Below are 19,118 nucleotides of genomic sequence, written 5' to 3' on the forward strand. Positions count from 1 at the left end.
GCGTTACTGACATTTGTTGCGAAGCCACACGTGGCCTTCCCAGATTTGGGGTTGGCATTATCTCGGGCCTGTAATGCCACGGGCTGCTCCCTCTGCCTCCAAGTTAACACTCCTCCCCAGCTCCCATCCCCAAGCGCCCGCCCTCCGCACCTCGGCCTCTGGGCTCACCCGTGATTCATGATGCGTTCTCGACACATCTCCTTCACAGTGCGTCGGAGTTGGCATCTAGACTTCTACATTCCAGGGGAACCAACTGGATTCAGTAAGGGGACATGACTGAGAAGGCCCACAAGCAGCGTGGGCTCAGGCCTCACACCACACACCCCTTCCTACCGCAAGCTGCCAGATGCCCACTAACTCCTGGGTGTGTTTTTACATCTCCCTGCCCACCACTCTCACCCAACAACTGATTTGCCTCTGCCTGCCCGTCTGGGTATGCCATCTCCCTTTGCCCCAAGCTGGAAGGCCCGGGCCACCTTAAAAACACCAGTCCTGCTGGTGCCCTCCATGATGCTTTCCCGAGTCACCCGCGGGCCGCCTTCTCTCCATCGGGCTGTCCTCCCTGCCCTCTGGGCTAGACCCTTCTGTACGCTCGCGTGTTTTCCTACACCTCCTTGACCACCTGCTTTTGCCCCTCTTGTATCTCTCAGCCATCATTCCCTTGCGTGGGTCCCATTTCCACCGGGAGAGTACACATTCCCTGAGCGAAGACTCACCCTGTCCTGCGCTCCCTGACTGCCACCATCCCTGTGCTCGTCCACTGTGGACTTTCAATCAATGGGTGTGTTTGTGTGGGGGACACACCCATACACGCATATTCACGAGCCACACACACGCCACACTCAGATCCACACTTTCTCACACCCCCACATTCAACTCCATCAGGCACCTCTGTGAGCACTGTGCCCACAAGTGACAGCCTGGGCATTGACATCATCCCAGTGCCAGGCAGGCAGGACCACTTACGTGCAGCCTGTCCACCAGCCTGTCCTGCCCGTCTCTGGCCTTCTCCGTGCCTGGCTGCCCACCATGTGGGGTGGGCAAGACAGGAGCCATTGCCCTCCCCTCCCAACCTCCCCCTATCCCCCAGACAAATGAAGAAACTGAAGCCCAAGTGGCTTGGCAGACCAAGAGTCCACATTTAATAGCAAATTAACTGACTTCTGGGGCAAAGTGCTTTGAATATATAGCCACCTCACCGATGTTCCCTCTCCCTACACCCAGACTGCCAGACTTCTGGGCCCTGGTGTGGGGACGGAGGGGGAACAAGTCCATCCTGCTGCCCTGGTGTCTAGGAGCAGCGGCTGCAGTGCCCATGGCAGTGCACACATGCCCTTCCCTGAGCAAGGCTATGGCCGATCACCACATAGTAGCCGAAGCTCCCAGGGACCTGTGGTCTGCACCATGCCACACCTCAGCCACCTCGTCCAGAAGTGTCACCAGCGGCTTCACCACCTCACACCACACTTGCAAGTGAGCCAGGGAAATCCCCTCTCTGTCCCACGAGATGACATGCCATAGCTTGCTCCAGAAAACCCGCCAAGGCCATGAGCCCAGGATGGTGCCTGGCACCAGGGGAGCTAACACCAGGCTTGGCTTGCTGCCTCACTGGGGCAACCTTGGGGGCCTGCAAAAAGACTGCTTCTTGCAAAATGGGGTGGGAGGGTCAGAGATTTGCCACACTCACAGGGGCCAGAGAGGAGAGATGGGCAGAGATTTGCCACACAGTGGGGTTTGTCTTACTTGTGACACTTAAAGGCCTGTGGGGCACTGTGGGTAACTGAGACAAGGGGCATCATGGGGAAACGTTTGAAAGCACAGGCCAAGGGCACAAAGGCAGCAGAGCTCCAAGCAGCGTCCACAGTAGGGGACAGTGATGAGGAGGGACTGCAGCCGGGAGGACATCCGCCAGGCCTGGTGGCAGTGAGGGAGAAGTGCACGGTGTAGGCAGAAGTGGGAAGGGAAGGGCCCCCACCTGGACACCAGCGCCAAACACACACACAGACTCAGCCCACTGCAAAACGGCCCCAACACCCTCCACCCCACCCCGCCCGCCATGACCTCCCATGGCGGTTCACCTGGCCAGGCCCCAGAAGCCCCCAGGGCCCGGGCCCTGAGTCACTGTGTGGGCTTGTGTCAGGCAGCCCTCTTTTGCCTCCGAAGGGCCCCACCCACCTGGCAGAGCGGGTAGGACTGGGGGTCTGGCAGCAGCCCAGATGGAGCCATGCTGGGCAACTCTCCGGCAGGCCCCTGGCTAGGGACTGCCTACAGTCTCCACAGGCCCAGGCAGTCTTCTTCAAGAAGCAATCCCCAGGCCCACCAGACACCACCGTCCAAAGCAATACTGAACAGATCATCAGGAAACCACAGATAATCCCCAAATTTCACCCAGAACTCCAGCCAGCCGACATTCCCACCCAATCCTGGAATTAATAACTGGGAACTTAAACTGACAGCTTTGAGCCTCCCCTCCTCTGGCTCCCTTCTCCACCGGCAGGCCCAGCCCCAAGACACTGCAGAGAGCCTGCAAGCCACTTACTGGTCATTAGGAATTGCAGGTCTGCTCTCCAGGGGAGTCAGGGTCCACCCCTCTCACCTCAGGAACTCCCAAGGCATCCCCGCCCTCTGACATGCCACCACCACCCCAAAGTCAAAGTGGTCCCCTCTGCCCCAAGCCTCTCAAGTCAGCAGGATTCACCACTCAGCAAATACTCTCCAGGAGTAATTGGATGTGATGGAACGAGGGCTTTTCAGCTCCTGAGTAGAAGTCTCTGGATGTCATTTAATGGCACAAAAAATAAAAGGCTCAGGCCTCCCGCCTACCACTGCCAGGACATCATTAATCTCAGCAGAAAAGTATCAGCACTTCTATCAGTGCGACCAGCCCCGCGAAGAGCCAGACAAATTACAGACCTGAACCAGGCACTCGGCAGCCAGTTATTAGTTGGATTTTTTTTTTCCTCAGGGACATGGTCCCTGACCAGAGGCAGTGGTGCTCCTGCCTGGATTAGGGGCAGAGGCCAGGGAAGGGGACAGCCACCTTGGGGGACAAGGCGGCTCCGAGCCAGGTGCCCTGGGCCCCAGCAGAGGCTCAGGCAGACAGCTCATGGGGGGAGGCCAACCCCGAGGCTCAGAATCTGGCCCTCCGGAATGAGGGCCTCCCTCCCAGTGGGGAATTCCTGGGCTCAGAGAGTGGCACCTGGGGGCCTGCTGAGGATCAAATAACAAGTCAGATGGGAAACGTCCCTGAGCCGGAGCAAGGACCCACAGGGCAGGCTGTCCTGTGCAGTTGGGAAGTCTTAAGCGTGGGCCTGCTGGGGGGACTGCGGGGCACTGCTGGGGGTAAGCCCTTCTCTGCCAGGGGCTGCAAAACTGTGCTGCCAGCCAAGACCACTCTGCGAGGGCCTATCAACCCAGTGCTAATTGTCTTATATTACGAATTCATCAAGGGCAGGAGTGGGACCAGATAAAGCAACCCCCACGCCAGGCAGACACCAGGAGGTAGCTGTCAGTGTGGGGGCCCTGGACCCCAGGGTCTGAAGTTCCCTTCAGATAAGAGGGTCCCCAGGCTAGTGGAGGAGCTGTCCGCTCCATTGTCCCTAGTCCTATAGGGGAACAGGAGGGGCTGACTAGGCGGCTCATTGCTATCTCTGTCTCTAGGATGCCTGTTTAACCCTGGTAGGCCCGACGGGACTGTCAGTGCCGTGTGAAGAATGGCTTCCAAACAGCAGTGAGCCAGCCCCAAAGATGTGGGGAGCTGAGGTGGGGAGAGTGACCGTCATGACCTGCCCCAGGGCCATCCCCAAACATTCCAGGGGAGGCAGTCTCTGGGACTCAAGTTCAGGGGGTGAGTCTCTGGAGGCTGGGAGACCCTCTCGCAGTTGCTGAGAACGGGCCTTTACCCGCCTCCCCCAGTATCAACAGAGACCAGGCCCACAGGGGCAGCTCAGAAACCCCCAGAGGCTTAGATAAGGTTGCCTAACTCCCCTCTTGGCCCACTTCAAGAACATCTGTATCATCAAACATCTCTCATCACTGGCATCTTCCCTATCAGCACAGGCCAGGAGGTGAGAGAATGGCCTCTCAGCACAGCCACTGCCTGTGGTTTTGCAGGACAGGAACAGTGCCCCCTAGGGTTGTGCAGGGACCAACCTGCAGCTGCGATGCAGCGATGCTGCCCTGAGGAGCCCAGGCCTCTGTGCTCCAGTCGCTGGCTGGCTCAGGAGCCGAGCGGGTCAGACACCCTCCTCCAGCCTCCCTCCACCCCCAGGCCTCCAGCCTGCCTCCGAGGCCTTCAGAGTGCCCTGATCCCAGGAGGAACCCATCCTGGGTGGGTCCAGGGCACAGGGGGTGTGGCCTGAGCACAGACAGCAGCACCGCCCTCTTCCTGCATGGCCGCAGCCTCCTGGCAGCCCAGGGGACAGAGCAGTGCCCTACAGGATGGGGCTTTCCTCGGCATGGTGGCCACAGAAGCCACAGCTTCCAATCTCCCCATTTCTCCCCACATACCCCTGAGGGCCTGACTCACCCCTCTCCCTTCTAGAACTTGCACAGGGTCAGTTCCTCTCCCTCTTTGTGGCAGGAAACGGGGGTGTAAGGAGTCACAGCCAAGCCAGGGGAGGAGGCAGCAGGCGGCTGGCAGCTGGAGCTCCTGCAACTGCTCTCCTGAGAGACACAGGGCTGGTCTGAAGAGCTGCCAGAGAAGCCCAAGAACCACAGGGTTGTTGGAAGTTGGGCTGGGCTGGAGCTTTGCAGCCCCCAGAGCACTTCAAGCTTAACCAGGAGAAGTCTTCTGAGCTGGGGGAGGGCAATCTCACAGAGGGGAGCATAGTCTCCCTCAGGGCACAGGGGATTTCTTTCCCCCAACTTGCCCTGATCTCGTGATGAGTTTCAATTCCCTCCTTGTCACCCAGCTTCCTTCTTGCCCTACTCAGTGAGGAAGGCCCCCATGTCCCCATGCCTGCCACACACCAGCTCACCCATGAGCCCTTTCCCTGGCGTGCACTCGCACACATGCACACAGTTTCCCAAGGTCATGATACCACGATTCTTCTCCAGCCAGCCAGGCTCTCTGGGTGCAGAGGCCATGGTCAAGCCAGCAACCCCTTCACCCTCCCCTCCTAGTGGAAGGCCCCATGCCAGTCAGTCACACAGCAGAGCCTGGCCACCCTGCTACCAATCTGAGTATGCAGTCTCCCAGCCAGACAGGATTTGAGAGAACCTGAAAAGGCCTTTTCCCCCATCACTGCCCTTAAGAGGCATCCTCCCCAGAATCCCTTGTGTCATTCTCCCATCTGTGCCCTGGGGATAAAAATAGTCTTCCCTTGTGAGGATTAAGTGAATGAATATGCATTGAGTCCCCAGAACCCTGCCTGGCCCAGAGGAAGCACTATGTAGGTTTGCTATTGCTATCATTATTATTATTTGCACTATCGTTATTATTTGTTTCTTTGGATTAAAAAGTGTCCTCTCCTTGAGAATATCTTTGAAATGCAAACAGCCCCTGCGGGAAGGGGTGATAAATGGATTACCCAACACATCAGTGGACTTGCTTTCTTTGCTGTTAAAAAGGTGGTGTGTGCAGACAGAGAACCACAGTTGGGCAAGTCCCTCCCCCTATCCTGTCTGTATATTAGGAACTACTGCTCTCCACTGGCCCAGGCCATATCAGCCACTGCCCAGCTCTGCTAAGGAAGGCCTTCACCAAGAAATCCCTCCACCCAGGGAAGGTTGCTAGGTTTAGCAAAGAGAAAAAAGAGGGAAAAAAAAATCATAGGATATCCGGTTAAATTTGAATTTCAGATAAACAAGGAATAATACTGTAGTCTAAGTAGGCTTCATACACTATGTGGGATGTACTTACACTAACAAATTATTTGTTGTTTATCTGAAATTGCAAGTGAACTGGGCATCCTGTAATTTATCTGGCAACCATCCCCTGAGGGTGCCCGAGGCCTGGGGTTTGGGAAACAAGAGCATGGGAATATGCCTCTGACCACTTCCCTCAGCGTTTGCCCAGAGCCCAGGGCTGTGCCCTCCTTGCCTGACTACCAGGCCTGTTCACACCTGCCCCAGAAGGTGCACCTCCCCCATGCCCCGTGTCTCCTCCTCTTGAGAAGGGGTCCCTCGGACCTGGGCCCCAGCCTGGGAACATCCGGCGTGCAACCCACCGCCCCCAGGATTCAGGTGCGCAGAGGCAGGGGAAGCAGCTCTGGCATGTGCCCTCGACCTCTGCTACAGCATGGAAGTGGTTAGGAAGAGACCCCGTTGCTGGGCTCTCAGAGGAGGTGGTCAGGGTTCTGGGGAAGAGACTGAAAGAATGACACAGACGCTCGCCTTCTCAGGCCTGGCGGCGCGGTGGCCAGGTGCAGAGAAGAGCAGGAGTGAGGCCTCAGGCGTGGGGTCAGGAGAACCTATGGGAAAGGGGTTGCGGGGGGGCAGAGGAAGTGGGCAGCCCACCTGACTGGGCATTTCCTCTCTGCCTGGGGATGAGAGGGCAGAGTTACTAAAGAAAGGACTGGGGATGGCAGCCCTGACTCCATCCATACTCTCCTCCCATTGTCCTGTGGGGAACAGCCCCTTCCCAGGTGCTCTGCTAACGTCTAGGGTCCTCCCCTGCAGCTAGGAGCCAGAAGGCACCCCCAGTGGCCAAGGTCTGCGCTAGCTATGCTCACTACCCCCACCGCCCTGCACTCCAGTCCACAGTTCCCTCTCACCACCTCTCTGTGGTCTCTTTGTCCTTTCAGGCTCTTGGAAAATGGACAGTTTTCTGAAGCGCTTCCACTTGAGCAAACCTGAAGCAAGCACCCAGTTCATGACCCAGAATTACCAGGATTCGTCAGGTCTCCAGATTCCCGCAGGAATGAACAGGGAGTCCAAGAGCAAACCCAGACAGAGATGACTGCCTGCCAGACCTCAGGCTTCTCGCTGCAGGAGGTGGCCATTCACCCACCACCAACCACTGGGTATGGAACCCCTTCTCTTCCAAATTAAAACAATTAATCATCCAGGGTGCTTACTGATTGGATGTTTTGTTTCTTAACCTGTCCTTCAAAAACCAAGAAGAAAGCAGCCGCTGTCTGGCACTGGGGCCTGGGCTCTCCTGTACGGGCTGGTTGGGGAAGCAGGGTGGAGTAGATGGACAGGCAGGAGGTGGGCATCCCTGGCCCTGAACCATCATTGGGGCACTGTATGACCTTGAGCAAATCATTTATCCTCTCTAAAGTTCCGCTTTCTTTCTCCACTGTGAAATCAAGGCAGGAAGAAGAGGCAGGGGCAGTTGGTTTATCACTATGATCCTTTCCACTTGGACATTCAATACCACTCATTCAACAAATATTGCCACACCTGGTGTGTGCCTGGCCTTCTGCTAGGTGCTGGGGATCCACGTGTGAGCAGGGCAGACAGGACATGAGACTTGCTTCCTGAAGCGAACAGTCCAGCACAGGAGGCAAAGAGTCATCACAAGACTGTAAGCAAATTACACAAATGTGACAAGTGACATAAGGGTCTAAAGGGGACCTGCTTTGTGATGGAGAGCAGGTGGTAAAGGTTCAGGCAAGGCCTCTCAGAGGAAGGGGCTCAGAAATGAGGTAGGGATTACCTGTGAGTGCGGACAGGTGGTGTATGCCACACAGATGGCACAACGCCTCTGGCAGAGGCCTGAGTTGCATCTTCCAAGAAATGAAAGGCCACTTGCATGGCTCCAGGACAGGTAGGCAAAGACCAACATGCCAGGCCTTGAAGCCAAGTTAAAGTTTTGGATCAGACCATGACAGCAATGGGGAATCATTGAATGGTAAGTATACTGGAGTGGGGGAAAGGGCATAATCCACTGTGTGCTTTTCAGAAGCCCCGAAGAAACTCCTGTGTCTGCACAGAAAGGATTTTCAGCATCTGACCAGTGGTCCTCTTAAGGGACCTGGCTTTCCCACCCAAGGACTCCTTGGACACACCTCTTTGCTATAGGCTCATTCACAGGCTAAATCTGGCTCCTCAACCCACCCACCCCCACCCCTCAACATGTCTTCTATTTAGTTTCCTTCCAAGAGTTAATAACCCTCCTTTCTTTGGCTAGAATGCCAAAAAATGGTGACTCATGTGTGCAAAGTGCCTTGATATCCCCAGATGAAAGGGGCAGGCTGCCACTGAGCACAAGGCTATTACCTTCTTAGAGCTGTGCCCCACATTAGCTGGAAGGCAGAGGGGTCCAGCTGAGCATACTCTAACTGAGTTGGAAGATTTTAGTGGCAGGATCTAAACGGCACAACAGAGTAGGAGATGCCCCTTGTTCAGGGGCTGGGCAGTGGAAGACAAGCACATAGGTTAGGCTCCCTGCCTAAGTGATGGACATCAAATTCTTACTCTGTCGAAGGGCCTCCTCTAAGGCCAACCCAGGCGGTCAGAACTCCTACAACTCCTACCCTGCCAGGCAAGGTTGTCAAAACAACTGAAAGCAGAAGTAAAAGGAATGTCCATTTGCAGCGTCATAGAAGGAAAGCAGCCCCGGAAGGGGCTTGCTGGGCTCCTGGCAGCCCCCGCCCCACCAGGCCCCAAGTGTGACTGGCAGCTTGGGTTGGTGCCCAAGCCGGGGCTAAATAGCAGGTCAGCTTACTACAGCAGCCCCAAATTGTGGCACATCCTCCCCTCTTCTGCTTTTAATTCCTTGTGGCTAGCATGTTTATTTTGGGTGAGGAAAAAAAAAATCGGATGTTTATCCTTCGAGGAAATTATCAGCTTGCTTTCCTTCCTTTTTTTTCCCCCTTCCTTTCTTTTCCCCTGGTGTTTTGGACATTTAGTTCAACTGCAAGAGAGACCCCCACCCCTTGACCCCAAAATGTGAAAGAAGGCCAATGCTGGCCCAGGTTCTAAGCTGAAGCAGCCCTGGCAGGCAGTCCCTGAAAGCACAGAGAAGGGGCTCCCAGTGGCAGGGAAGAGAAACCTGCAGGCAGGGGACCCTGGGGAAGGCCCCTTGACTCAGCTCTCAGCCTGCAGCAGGCTTTAGGCCTCTTGCCCCTTTCTTATTTAATTCTAGCTGAATAATAGTTGACATAATGTTATAATAGTTTCAGGTGTACAACATAGTGATTTGACACTTATACATACATTACAAATTGCTCACCAAGGCAAGTGTAGTTACCATCTGTCACCATCCCAAGTTAGTACAATATTATTGACTATATCCCTGTGCTGTACCTTTCATCCCCATGACTAATTTATTTTATAACTGGAAATTTGTATCTCTTGATCCCTTCACCTGCCCCTCGCATCCCCTCACTGCCCTGGCAACCACCAGTCTGTTCTCTGTATTTATGAGTCTGTTTCTGGGTTTTTGTTTGTTTGTTTTTTTGTTTGTTCATTTGATTTATTTTTTGGATTCCACATATAAGTGAGATCATATGGTATTTGTCTTTCTCCGCCTGGCTTACTTCACTAAGCATAATACCTTTTCTTTTCACTGCCTCCTCCAGGAATAAACAAAACGAGCAAGCAGATTGCTTTGAGATCTCTAATGAAGCAGCTAAGAAAAATGCAAGGAGCATTAGTGAGCCCTTTACAGGAATAAGAAGAATGGATACCATGATGATCATCATCATTATCAGGTGCCATTTGTTGAGCACTTACTGCATGCGAGGCATGCTGCCACACACCTAACCTGCGGGGATCTCATTTAACACAGTGCTGCACTGCTTCACAGCCTACTGGCTTCACAAGCGTTCTCACTCGATCATCACAACAACCGAATAATGTGGGGTTGTTGTTCTTTTTTTATAGATGAGGAAACTGCCATTCTGATACATTAAGGAAGCTGCTCCCTGCTCAATAACTAGTAATAATGGAACCTGGTGTTAACTAGCCTTCTCACTGTTGGTACTCAGAGGTAGTTAGGACCCTAATTTTACTCTAGGCTACATAAACTGAGTCCAGAACTTCTATTTATTCAGGGGCTAGGAGAGCCAAGAAGGAAGGCCAGAAGTTCCAGAAGATTCAAGGGAAAGTCTGTGTCAAACATCTTCCCTTCCCCAGCTTCAGCTATTCTAAACCAAGTGCCATTTGTGGGGAGAGCCTGCTCCTGGTCACTCCTCACCACTACCATCACCCACCCCACCTCCCAGGCAACTACCCCAACCACTTCCCACTCTCAATGCATTGAATGACCCCTCTCCCTCCTAGAACTTCACAGGAGCGGTAATTGCTTGCAGGAAAGGGAGAGAGGGGGACAAGGAGGGAGAGCCGTACAGGAAGGTCTCTTAATGCTCACGATGGTGGTGGTGGTGGTGGGACCAGTGGTTAAGGCAGAGCAGCCATGGGGTAGGAAGAAAACCTGGTAGATGCATTAGGTGGTACAGTTTACAAAGCACAACTTTTCTTACTTAGCAGACCTAAATTCACATAGAATTTCTACCACTTGATAACCCTATGAACTTGGGCAACTCGCTCAGCTGTTCTTGTTTTTTCAACGGCAAAAAAAAAACCAAAACAGTATAATGAAGAAGAAATGGAAATGAGTGCCTTGCTTAAAGGACTGCTGTGATGGTTAAATGAGACGGCATGGAAGGCACCCAGACACGATGCCTGGCCTGCAGGCTGTCCAGTCAAGGCTTGCCTTCCTCCCCTTCTTGCCATCACCCCATCTGCTCTGATCCCCAGCTTGGCTGGAGCAAGCAGTAAGAGGGCGGTGGGAGAGAGCTGCCCTTCCTCGAGGGGAGTCCTTTCCAGGAGACCCATTAGAGGCTCAGCAGTCCCCGTTAAGAGCTGACTGCCAAGGGATCTTCATGCCCCCGCCCAGCACCCCCTTCCCAAGCTCAGCAAAACATTGGGAGCTTTGGATCAGGAAAGACAACTCAGTTCCTTAGCAACTAACAAGCATTTCCCAGTAGACAAAGACCCTTCACTCAGAATGGTCCCCCCACCCCACCTCTCCAGGTGTCTGAGCCATTCAGCAGGAGTGGGGCCAGGGGCTACCTGCCCCCCACAAGGTCTAGGGGCCTTCTGCCCCACCCTCCCGGCCATCCTGATATTACAGCACCTTTCATCGTGGTGCTAATTAACTTTCCCATTTACCCCCAGGAGCTGCTGGGAAACACATGAGGTGTGTGTGCGCACAAGCCTCCCCCCATCCTCCGCACACAAACACACACACATAAATGCCCATATTTCCTCTTCAGAGACCATCACTCCATTTTAGAGACCAGGAACCTAAGGTTAGAGAGAAAAGCCATCTCAGAGGGTTCCCATTCTGCTTGCTCTGTACTTGGAAGGAGAAGAGACTGGCACAGGGAAGGGGAGGACCGCGGCCCTGAGGACCCTGGGGGAGGAGGCGCCAGGAGGAGAAAAGCCTTTGCAAAGGGCTGAGGATGACCAAGCCAGGACAGGGTCTGGGCTTTGGGTGCCCTCTTGCTGCTGCCAAATGAAAGCTGTCCTGCTTAACACAGAGAGGACAGTCCAAAGGGGAAAAGGGAAATTATTTCCATAAAAAAGGATCACAAAGAGAAGGAAATAGAAAAGAAAGACACGGCTGTACGGTCTGATGTAGCTGAAAGAACCATGATCGAGCATCGAGATTTGAATTCGGTCCCAGTGCTACCATTCACTGCCGTGTGAGCCTGGGTGAGTCAGCTGCCCTCTCTGGGCCTCAGTTTCTTCATCTGTAAAAGAGTTTGGGATGGGTGCTCTCTGAAGCGCCCCCTTTAGCTCAGTGTTCGGCAACTCTATGTGGTTATTTTGGGGAACAGTAGAGAAAGCCACTACCATGGTCCCTATGGTTGGGGGTGGGGGTGAGAGGAGGCCGCCAGAACAGGGTAGGAGGGGCATTCTTGGGATTAAGAATGAGAAAGAGCCAAGGTATTTGGTTGCAGGAGCCAGAAACCCTTAGTGGAAGGCCCAGGCTAAACACAAGCCCACTGGGGAGCTGGAGACCCTGGGATTTCAGGAGAACCCTCCCCTCAGCTATAGCCAGACCGTCCGCCCCAGATCCAGGTAGGAGGGAACCCATTCAGCAATCCTAGTGGATGGAACATGGTGGATAATAGGGCCCTGGGTTTGCACTCAAGGGCAAGGTGTAGAAAGGTGATTCGGGAGCCTCCCAACATGCTCTGGAATGAAGGCAGGCCACAGAAGCACCTCTTTCTTCACTGGACAGGGCCAGAGGGTTCAGAGGCAAAGCCCAGCCTGTCAGAAAGGCATGCTCAGTGGGTTGAGCTCCAACCTTCACTTCTATTCCCAGGAAGGAAGCATTCAGTGGGCTGGTGGGCTTCCTTTAGGGCCTGGGCAGAGGGCCAAGCATAGGCAGCACCCTGAAGGAGCCCAGATGCCCTCACCAACACCCACACTCACTCACACACTCATACACGTTCACTCACACATACACCCACTCTCATATTCTTGCACACCTTAGCTCATACAGCCTCACTCTGTCACACACTAACACTTGCTCATACACATACACACTTGTACAGTCACACTCAAGAAACAGCTGGATGTGCAATCCAAGTCACCATAAAGCAACGGATCCTTTACCTACTCACTGCAGCTGCAGCCAGCATACACCCAGCCACTCTCAGCTCAGAAGGGCCTACAAACCAGCCAAGATGGCCTTTGCCCTTAGGAAGCTCTTCCTGCGGGGCGCTAGAGTGCGGACACACACAAAGGCCCTCCGGCCGGCTGTTGGTGAGGCCTAGAGGAGTGCAGCTCCAAGGGAGGCTCCTGTGCAGCAGAGGGGAGGGCAGCAAGGGTATGAAGTCAGAGGTCCACGTGAAGACAAAAGCTAGCTGGCCCAGCCAGTGCTTGCACAGGTGCCCGCTCACACCTGCAGTTCACTCACCTGCTCTCCAGCCCTGACCCTCTGACAGCATCTGCATTGGCCCATGAGGACAGTGGTCACCATTGTCCACAGCTCACCCATCTTTCTCCCCCACACCCTGAGAACCAGGCCTACCTACCTACACATACACAAACGTACGCACACATGCTTACACACACCTCTACTATACGCATCCTCACACACATACTGTAAATACACCAGCCCACACAAAATCACATGGTGTACGCACCCGCTAGACACTCCAGGGTTTCGACTCTGCCAAGCTCTTTCTAGACATCCATGCAAGCTGTGTGTGCGTGCATTGTTCAACCAGGGCAGCCTCTAACACAGGATCTGCATACACATGCAGTCTCCATACACGCATGCCTGCTTCAATCACAACCTACACACACACCAGCCCTCCACTGACACAAATGCACCACTCTTTCGGTTACACTGAGGGCCAGACAAGGCTTAACCCCAACTCTCTCTCACTGCAATGTCCTGACCCAGCAGGTAGATTTCTGGCAGTGCTTGTGGAAGTTCTGTGTATGTGTGCTATGCATGTGCTCTGGGGGTGTTTGGTGAGGAGTCAGGGGAGGTTCTAGCAGAAGAGGAGAACCAGACCCTCCCTTGAAGTCCATAAAGAAGGCACGAGACACACACCCATCTCCCAGCAGCCCTCACCCGCTGCCAGCCCAGAGAAAGGAGAAGCTAAAAGTGGCTAGTCTGAATTGCTAAAATGGTCCTCAGCAGAGAAGGGGAAACGCGTCAGTTCCCTGGGGAAGTGGCCGAGCCCAGGGTGGCCGCAGGCCCCTGAGCTTCTACTCCAATGGAAAAAAAGTTGCTCAAATAGATCTGACGCTTTGTTTTCGAACCCAAAATACCCTGTGGTGGCTGCCGGAAGTGTGACTGCGGGAGGGAAGTGGGGCAAGAGGGGAGGGTTAGTTCGAGTTTCCATTGTGGCGACTTTTTCTTTCGTTTGGGGTCTAGAAGAAGCTCTCCCACTGACCTGATAGAAGGTTTGTGCAAGAGGAGTGCGGCTGAGATTGGCGTTGGGGTGTCCACAGGCACAGTCACCCTTGGCCCCCTGCCACCCTTCCCCAAGACTTCTAGAAAGCAACCTTGTCAGAATTTTTCTCAGGCCACCTGCTGGCAGACGGGAAAGCCAGGGAAAAGCAGCTGAGATGCCAGGGGCCAGGGGCCAAGTCGCAGGTGACTTTGCCTTGGAGACTTGACATTCCTTAGTGGACTTTCACATAATTTTTTAACCAAGACCTTATTTACACAGCAGTTTTCAAAGCGCATACAATAAATTAGCTGGACTACAGCACAGACCCACACATTCCCCTTCAGTACTTTAATGTCAGTGGCACTAAGGCTAGCTCTGAAATGCAAGGACTGGGGAAGAAGTACTGCCTAAAACAGGATCTCAGGGTGCACTCCCCATCACGCTCTCCCCTTCTCCTAATTTATTTTTCTTCATCTGGCAGTCACCACCTTAGGTATATTGACTAATGCCCCTCCACACCCTGAACACCCCTTAGGCTGTAAGTCTCCCCACAGCAAGGACTCTGACTGCTCTCATCACTGCCCTATTCCCACTGCCTGACAACACACAGTAGGTGCACAACAGAGCTTGTCCCATGTGGAAAACAATTAGAGGAGGGGCAGGCATCAAACAATTCTGTTGCCTCATGGGGACTTGCTAATTCAAAAATGCTGAGGCCTGCTTTGCACCCCCGCTGGTGTGTGCAGTGGGCTGAGAGGGGGCGCAATGGGAATACAATACAAACTCAGTGTTTCTGGAACGCTGGGGCAGGAGGGTGGAAGGAAACTTTATCAAAGGATTATTACACAAATGAATGTTACAGGCAAGTAGGGCTATGGCAACCTGGGAGTGGTGTCTAGTGTATCACCTGGAACGGGGTTATCAGAGGAAAGGTTTCTCTGAATAGGTGGTGAATGACTTAAAGAATGCCCTCAAGGACGTGACTGTCCAAGACAAAACAGCCACGCGGGTCCGGCAGGATGGCGACGGAGACGCGCGGGCGCCGGCCCAGGTCCGCAAACACCCGGAATGCGTACAGGTGGCCCGGAGGCCGAGCGGCGCCGAGCGGGGCCGGGCCGTGCACCCCAGGCCTGAGCACGCCGCTCCAATTCAGAGGCAGCCGCTCGCCTTCGGTCCCTGGGTGATGGTTACCGGCTTTTAATGACAGCAAAGTAATCACCCTAATGAAAGACTCCCTCAGGGCTCGGGGCAGCCAGGCTGCGATGAGGACAACGGGAGGCATTTCGTGGCCGCCGGTGATTCAGGCTGAGTGTTCCCCGAGCCGGACCGTAACTGGGCGCGAAGGACGCCCGGGCCCCCTTCCCTGCTCCGCGAGCCACTCCGGCGCCAGCCCCCCGAAGCGCGGGCAGCCGAGGCTATGCAACACCCCGTTCCTCTGGGCCTGGGCCGCCTGGGTCCGCCAAGCCACCCGCAAACCCGACTTGGCCTGGCCCGCGGCTGACACGGCTTTCTTTGTCCCTGCTCTGGTCTCGGCGTCCTCCCCACTCCTGGTCTTGACTCCCCAGCCGCCTGGGTTTGGAGGGGGCCACGCTGGGATGTGCTCAAGGCACCGCCGAAGATTCCGGGCTCTGTTGGGATTTGCATCCAGTCTCCCGACTACAGTCTCCACCCCACACACACACCCCGGACACACACACACACCCGCCCCGCGCCCCGTGTGTCAGTTTCCCCTCCTGAGTAGCAGTAGCTCAAGATTCTCCACACCACCCCCCACCCTGCCCCCGGGTGGCGGGAGTATTAATTACAGTTTGTCCCTGGCTTTGAAGATGAAAAATGCCAAGGATCATTACCACACAATTAACAGAGCTATTACCTCTTGAGTTAATGTCTGATTAATCCTACCCAGCCTCCAACCTGGGGTCCTTGTCGCCTTGGACTCCCAAGCTTCGTCTTCCTCCTGGATTTCACACCCAGAGTTAGCCCCCTTTCCCTTTCCTGCTACGAGCCTCAGGAATGAGGGTAGATTGTCTGCCACGTTCAATCTTCCACAAATAGTTACCGTGACAGCCAGCTGTAGCTAGGGATAGAGCAATGAAGGTCACAGTCACCCCTCGCCTTCCTGGAGTTCACATTCCAGGAGGAGCCCAAATATCTGATGGAATCTACTGTAGCCAGGCTCCGTCCTAGTTCCCTTCATCCCTCTGCAATTCCTCATGCATCCACACCATAATGAGCAAAAAGTTAACATGAAAATAAGGGTAAACAAATTACAGCTCCTTACACAAAATCTGCCCACCCCTCCCTGCTCCTCCCCTTCTTACACCTCCCCTTTACTCCTCTCCTCACTTAGGGGTCTTAGCCCCTCCTCAAGGCCTTGATCAGTGCCCCCACCCCGCCCCCATCAGGCCTTCCCCCTTCCCTGAACAAGTCCCTCCTGCAAGCCCACCGGTGTCCTTCCCTGCCTGCCCCTCCTTCCAGACCCTTGGCCTGTCTAGTGTGCGGCTTGTACTAGAGCCTCAGGCCTCACTTCAGGATAAAAATGCTCCTGACAGACAGCAGGACCCCAGCCTCATTTGATTTCCTCCACAGAGAGCACAGGAGGTGCACTCCATGTGTGTTTTATTGGAATGAGAGAGCTAAGTCCCCACCTAGGATGGAATTTGGTGGATAAGGAGCCCCACAGGCTGTGCAGTGGTGGGTGGGGAGTGGACGGTGGGGTGGGAGAAATGCATGGAGTGGGGGGGAGGGCACAGTGTGTCAGGGTACTCCTCAAATCCACCATGCTTCAGAATCAGCACGGTGGACACTTGAATCAGGTCCCCGGGCTCTCAGTGAGCACCCACGTGCTGGTGCTGGGCACACAAAGAGTTCTAAGACTCAGCGCCTGCCCTCGGGAAACTTGGATGCCATCTCCTGTCTTCCAGTAACTTTCTTGGTGATCTGAGGCCCAATAATTCTGAGTGGCCCGAATAATTCTGCAGTATCTGAGAGAGCAAGAGAAAGAGAGAGAAGGAGGTCATGCCCCTTGTGCATTGCCCATCTGCCCTGAGCCCTGGCAGGGAAGCCCATCCCATCAGTCAGGCTGATGGCAGAATCCAGTGGGATCCAACTGACCAGCATTGTGCCTCCAGCCCTCAGGGTGATGAGATGGGGCCAGGAGCAGCATCAGTCCTTATATCCCAGGAGCTGTAAAAAGAGTGTCTTTTTCTAGGAGAGCTTCACATGACAGAGGTCATGAAACCCACCTAACCCATCTGGTAAAAGAGGGTGTTAATCAAACTGAGGAGCTCAGTCCTGGGCCACAAAGAGTTGTTAACTGCTTCTCCCAGATTCCAGATTTTTGACCACATGGAACAGCAAAAAAGAACCCAAAACGCCTGCCCCTAATTCCTCACCTTGAAGGATGAGGCAGACGGCCCACCTGTTTGAAGCTGAGGAAGGTCCTAGACGGGAGCTGGTAAGAGACAGCGGTCTAGAGACCATGGCTCTCTGGTTTCCCGTAGGTTTTCTACAGGGTGGGGAAGAGAGGGGCCTGCCTGCCTCTTGCATCCAGCACCTGCCACGCGGGTGAACCCTTCACCCAGAGGCTGCTGTGTGCACAGCAATGGGGGAGAGCCTCCTCTCGGCCCTTCTCTCTCAACTCTCTTTCCCTCTTCATTTCTCACTCCCTCTTTGCTCCCCACCATGCCTTTCTGACTAGCCCCTCCTCAACTCACACTTTTTCTGGTTCACTTCAGATAACAAAGTTCCTCTTTCCAAAAAGTCCCATCCCCCAAGAGTCCTTTCTGCAGAGACACCATCCCTCCCAGCTGAGAAGGGGGCTGTCCCACAGTAGCCCCCAGGGACAACTGTGGGCCCTCTGAGCACATGACTCCTCTGACCCTCCATGAATCCCTGAGCTAAGACAGCAGAGTTCCCATTACAAGCCCTCATCCTCTGACCCATTCTTCCTCCTGTCCGAGGTCCCCACCACAAGCCCTACAAAATCCCAAACTTGATTAGGAATTCTAACAGGTCTCCTCCCAACCCTTTCTGTGACAGAATCCAAAACTCATGGATTAGCAGGGCTGGAAGGAATCAAAGGTAGGTTATCCAGCCTAGCCCATACCAACAACCAGAAATAAGAAGGCCTGGCACAAGGTCACGTAGTTGATTAATGGCAGTACCCAGAACTCAATTCCCAGACACCAAACCTTTCTCGAGTCTTGCCTTCTTTCTAAGATCTTCCTTCCCTGTGGCTGCCCAGCCCAGCCCCACCCCAGACTCATCCTCTCACCCCCACCCCTGGGGCAGTTCCTCACTGCCCAGGATTTGTGTCTAAGGAGAAGTCTCCAGGACCACTTCGTCCCCACCCCCAGCAAATGTTACTTTGTAGCAAGACTCCCTTTGGTCACCAGACTTCCCCTGAAATTTCTTGAAGCTGTGATAAGCACCCTGATTGAACCTGACTGTAATGAGTTAGTTTGAATGTAGGCACACGCAGGTGTTTAAAATGGAAGTGTGTGGTTGGCTAGGAGACCATCCTACAATCCCGTGGCCTCTGAGACAACCTAGGGTAATGGAACCTAGGCTCAGACTACCTACTGAGAGCCCAGCCCAAATGCTGCTCCTCCCTGACCTCCCTGAGTGCTGTCCCTCAGCTCTACTGCGGGCAGGGGCTCCTCCTCTGCCCCATGCTGGGTCCCAGTGGTGCCTAAAGCCTGCATTCTAGCTAGCCTTTCTTCTCATTGCCTCCTCCACAGATTGTATGCTTGTTTGTCCTCTACCCCACATCTACCATCTCATCTCATTCCCTGACAGCCACATGGCAACAAAGGGTGGGATTAAAAACTGTAACTATGGAGTCAACAGACCCTGGGTTCACATTTCAGCTCAGCCATTTCCCGGCCAGGTAACATCCAAGTAACTACTCAAACTCTTTGCAAGTTTCCATCTTTCATTAAAAAAAAAAATGTTGAGGGGACAGCCCTACAAGCTTCCTCTCTGGATTGTTACAAAGAATGGAAAAAATAAATTATGTCCCCAAGGCCCTGTCACCCCATCTTCTGTGGCTCTGTGAGCCTCAAGCCTCCCAAAGCCTCTACATAATGCTCAGCTCCGGTTCTTACCCAGGAGCACCACCCTCAAAGGTCTCCATGGTTCTCAACAATATGTCCTTTTGCAAGCTTCTTGGCAAAACCCACCTAGCCTGAGAGCTGCCTGTCATTACTGAAGAAATGGCAATGACCTCTAGAATGCCAGGGAGGGCTGGCCAGGGAGATTCCACCAATGACCTGTCTGTCTCCCGGGAATATCCAGTGGGGC

The 19,118-nt window shown here is 54.1% G+C and overlaps 1 protein-coding gene and 1 long non-coding RNA gene across 7 annotated transcripts in view; one reads left to right on the forward strand and one right to left on the reverse strand.

The window, feature by feature from the left end:
* LOC130679636 (uncharacterized) overlaps positions 1–4,434 on the reverse strand; it is a 41,792-nt gene extending 37,358 nt beyond the window's left edge. Inside the window, exon 1 of the long non-coding RNA XR_008992689.1 lies at positions 4,153–4,434. This is a non-coding gene — a long non-coding RNA (uncharacterized LOC130679636). The remainder of the gene's footprint in view (positions 1–4,152) is intronic.
* The window catches only part of PEBP4 (phosphatidylethanolamine binding protein 4), a 222,349-nt gene extending 215,327 nt beyond the window's left edge, over positions 1–7,022 (forward strand). For 5 of the 6 annotated variants that reach the window (XM_036888866.2, XM_036888864.2, XM_036888869.2 and 2 more), the window contains one exon: positions 6,747–7,022. In XM_036888866.2, the coding sequence (XP_036744761.1) occupies positions 6,747–6,901 (155 nt within the window). In that variant the 3' untranslated portion in view covers positions 6,902–7,022. Of the gene's footprint in view, positions 1–3,660; positions 3,731–6,746 lie in introns of all 6 variants that reach the window. The other variant, XM_036888868.2, reaches the window with a different exon arrangement.
* Positions 7,023–19,118: the final 12,096 nt, after the last annotated feature.

This window comes from Manis pentadactyla, chromosome 1, assembly GCF_030020395.1.
Source record: "Manis pentadactyla isolate mManPen7 chromosome 1, mManPen7.hap1, whole genome shotgun sequence".
NCBI lineage: Eukaryota > Metazoa > Chordata > Mammalia > Pholidota > Manidae > Manis > Manis pentadactyla.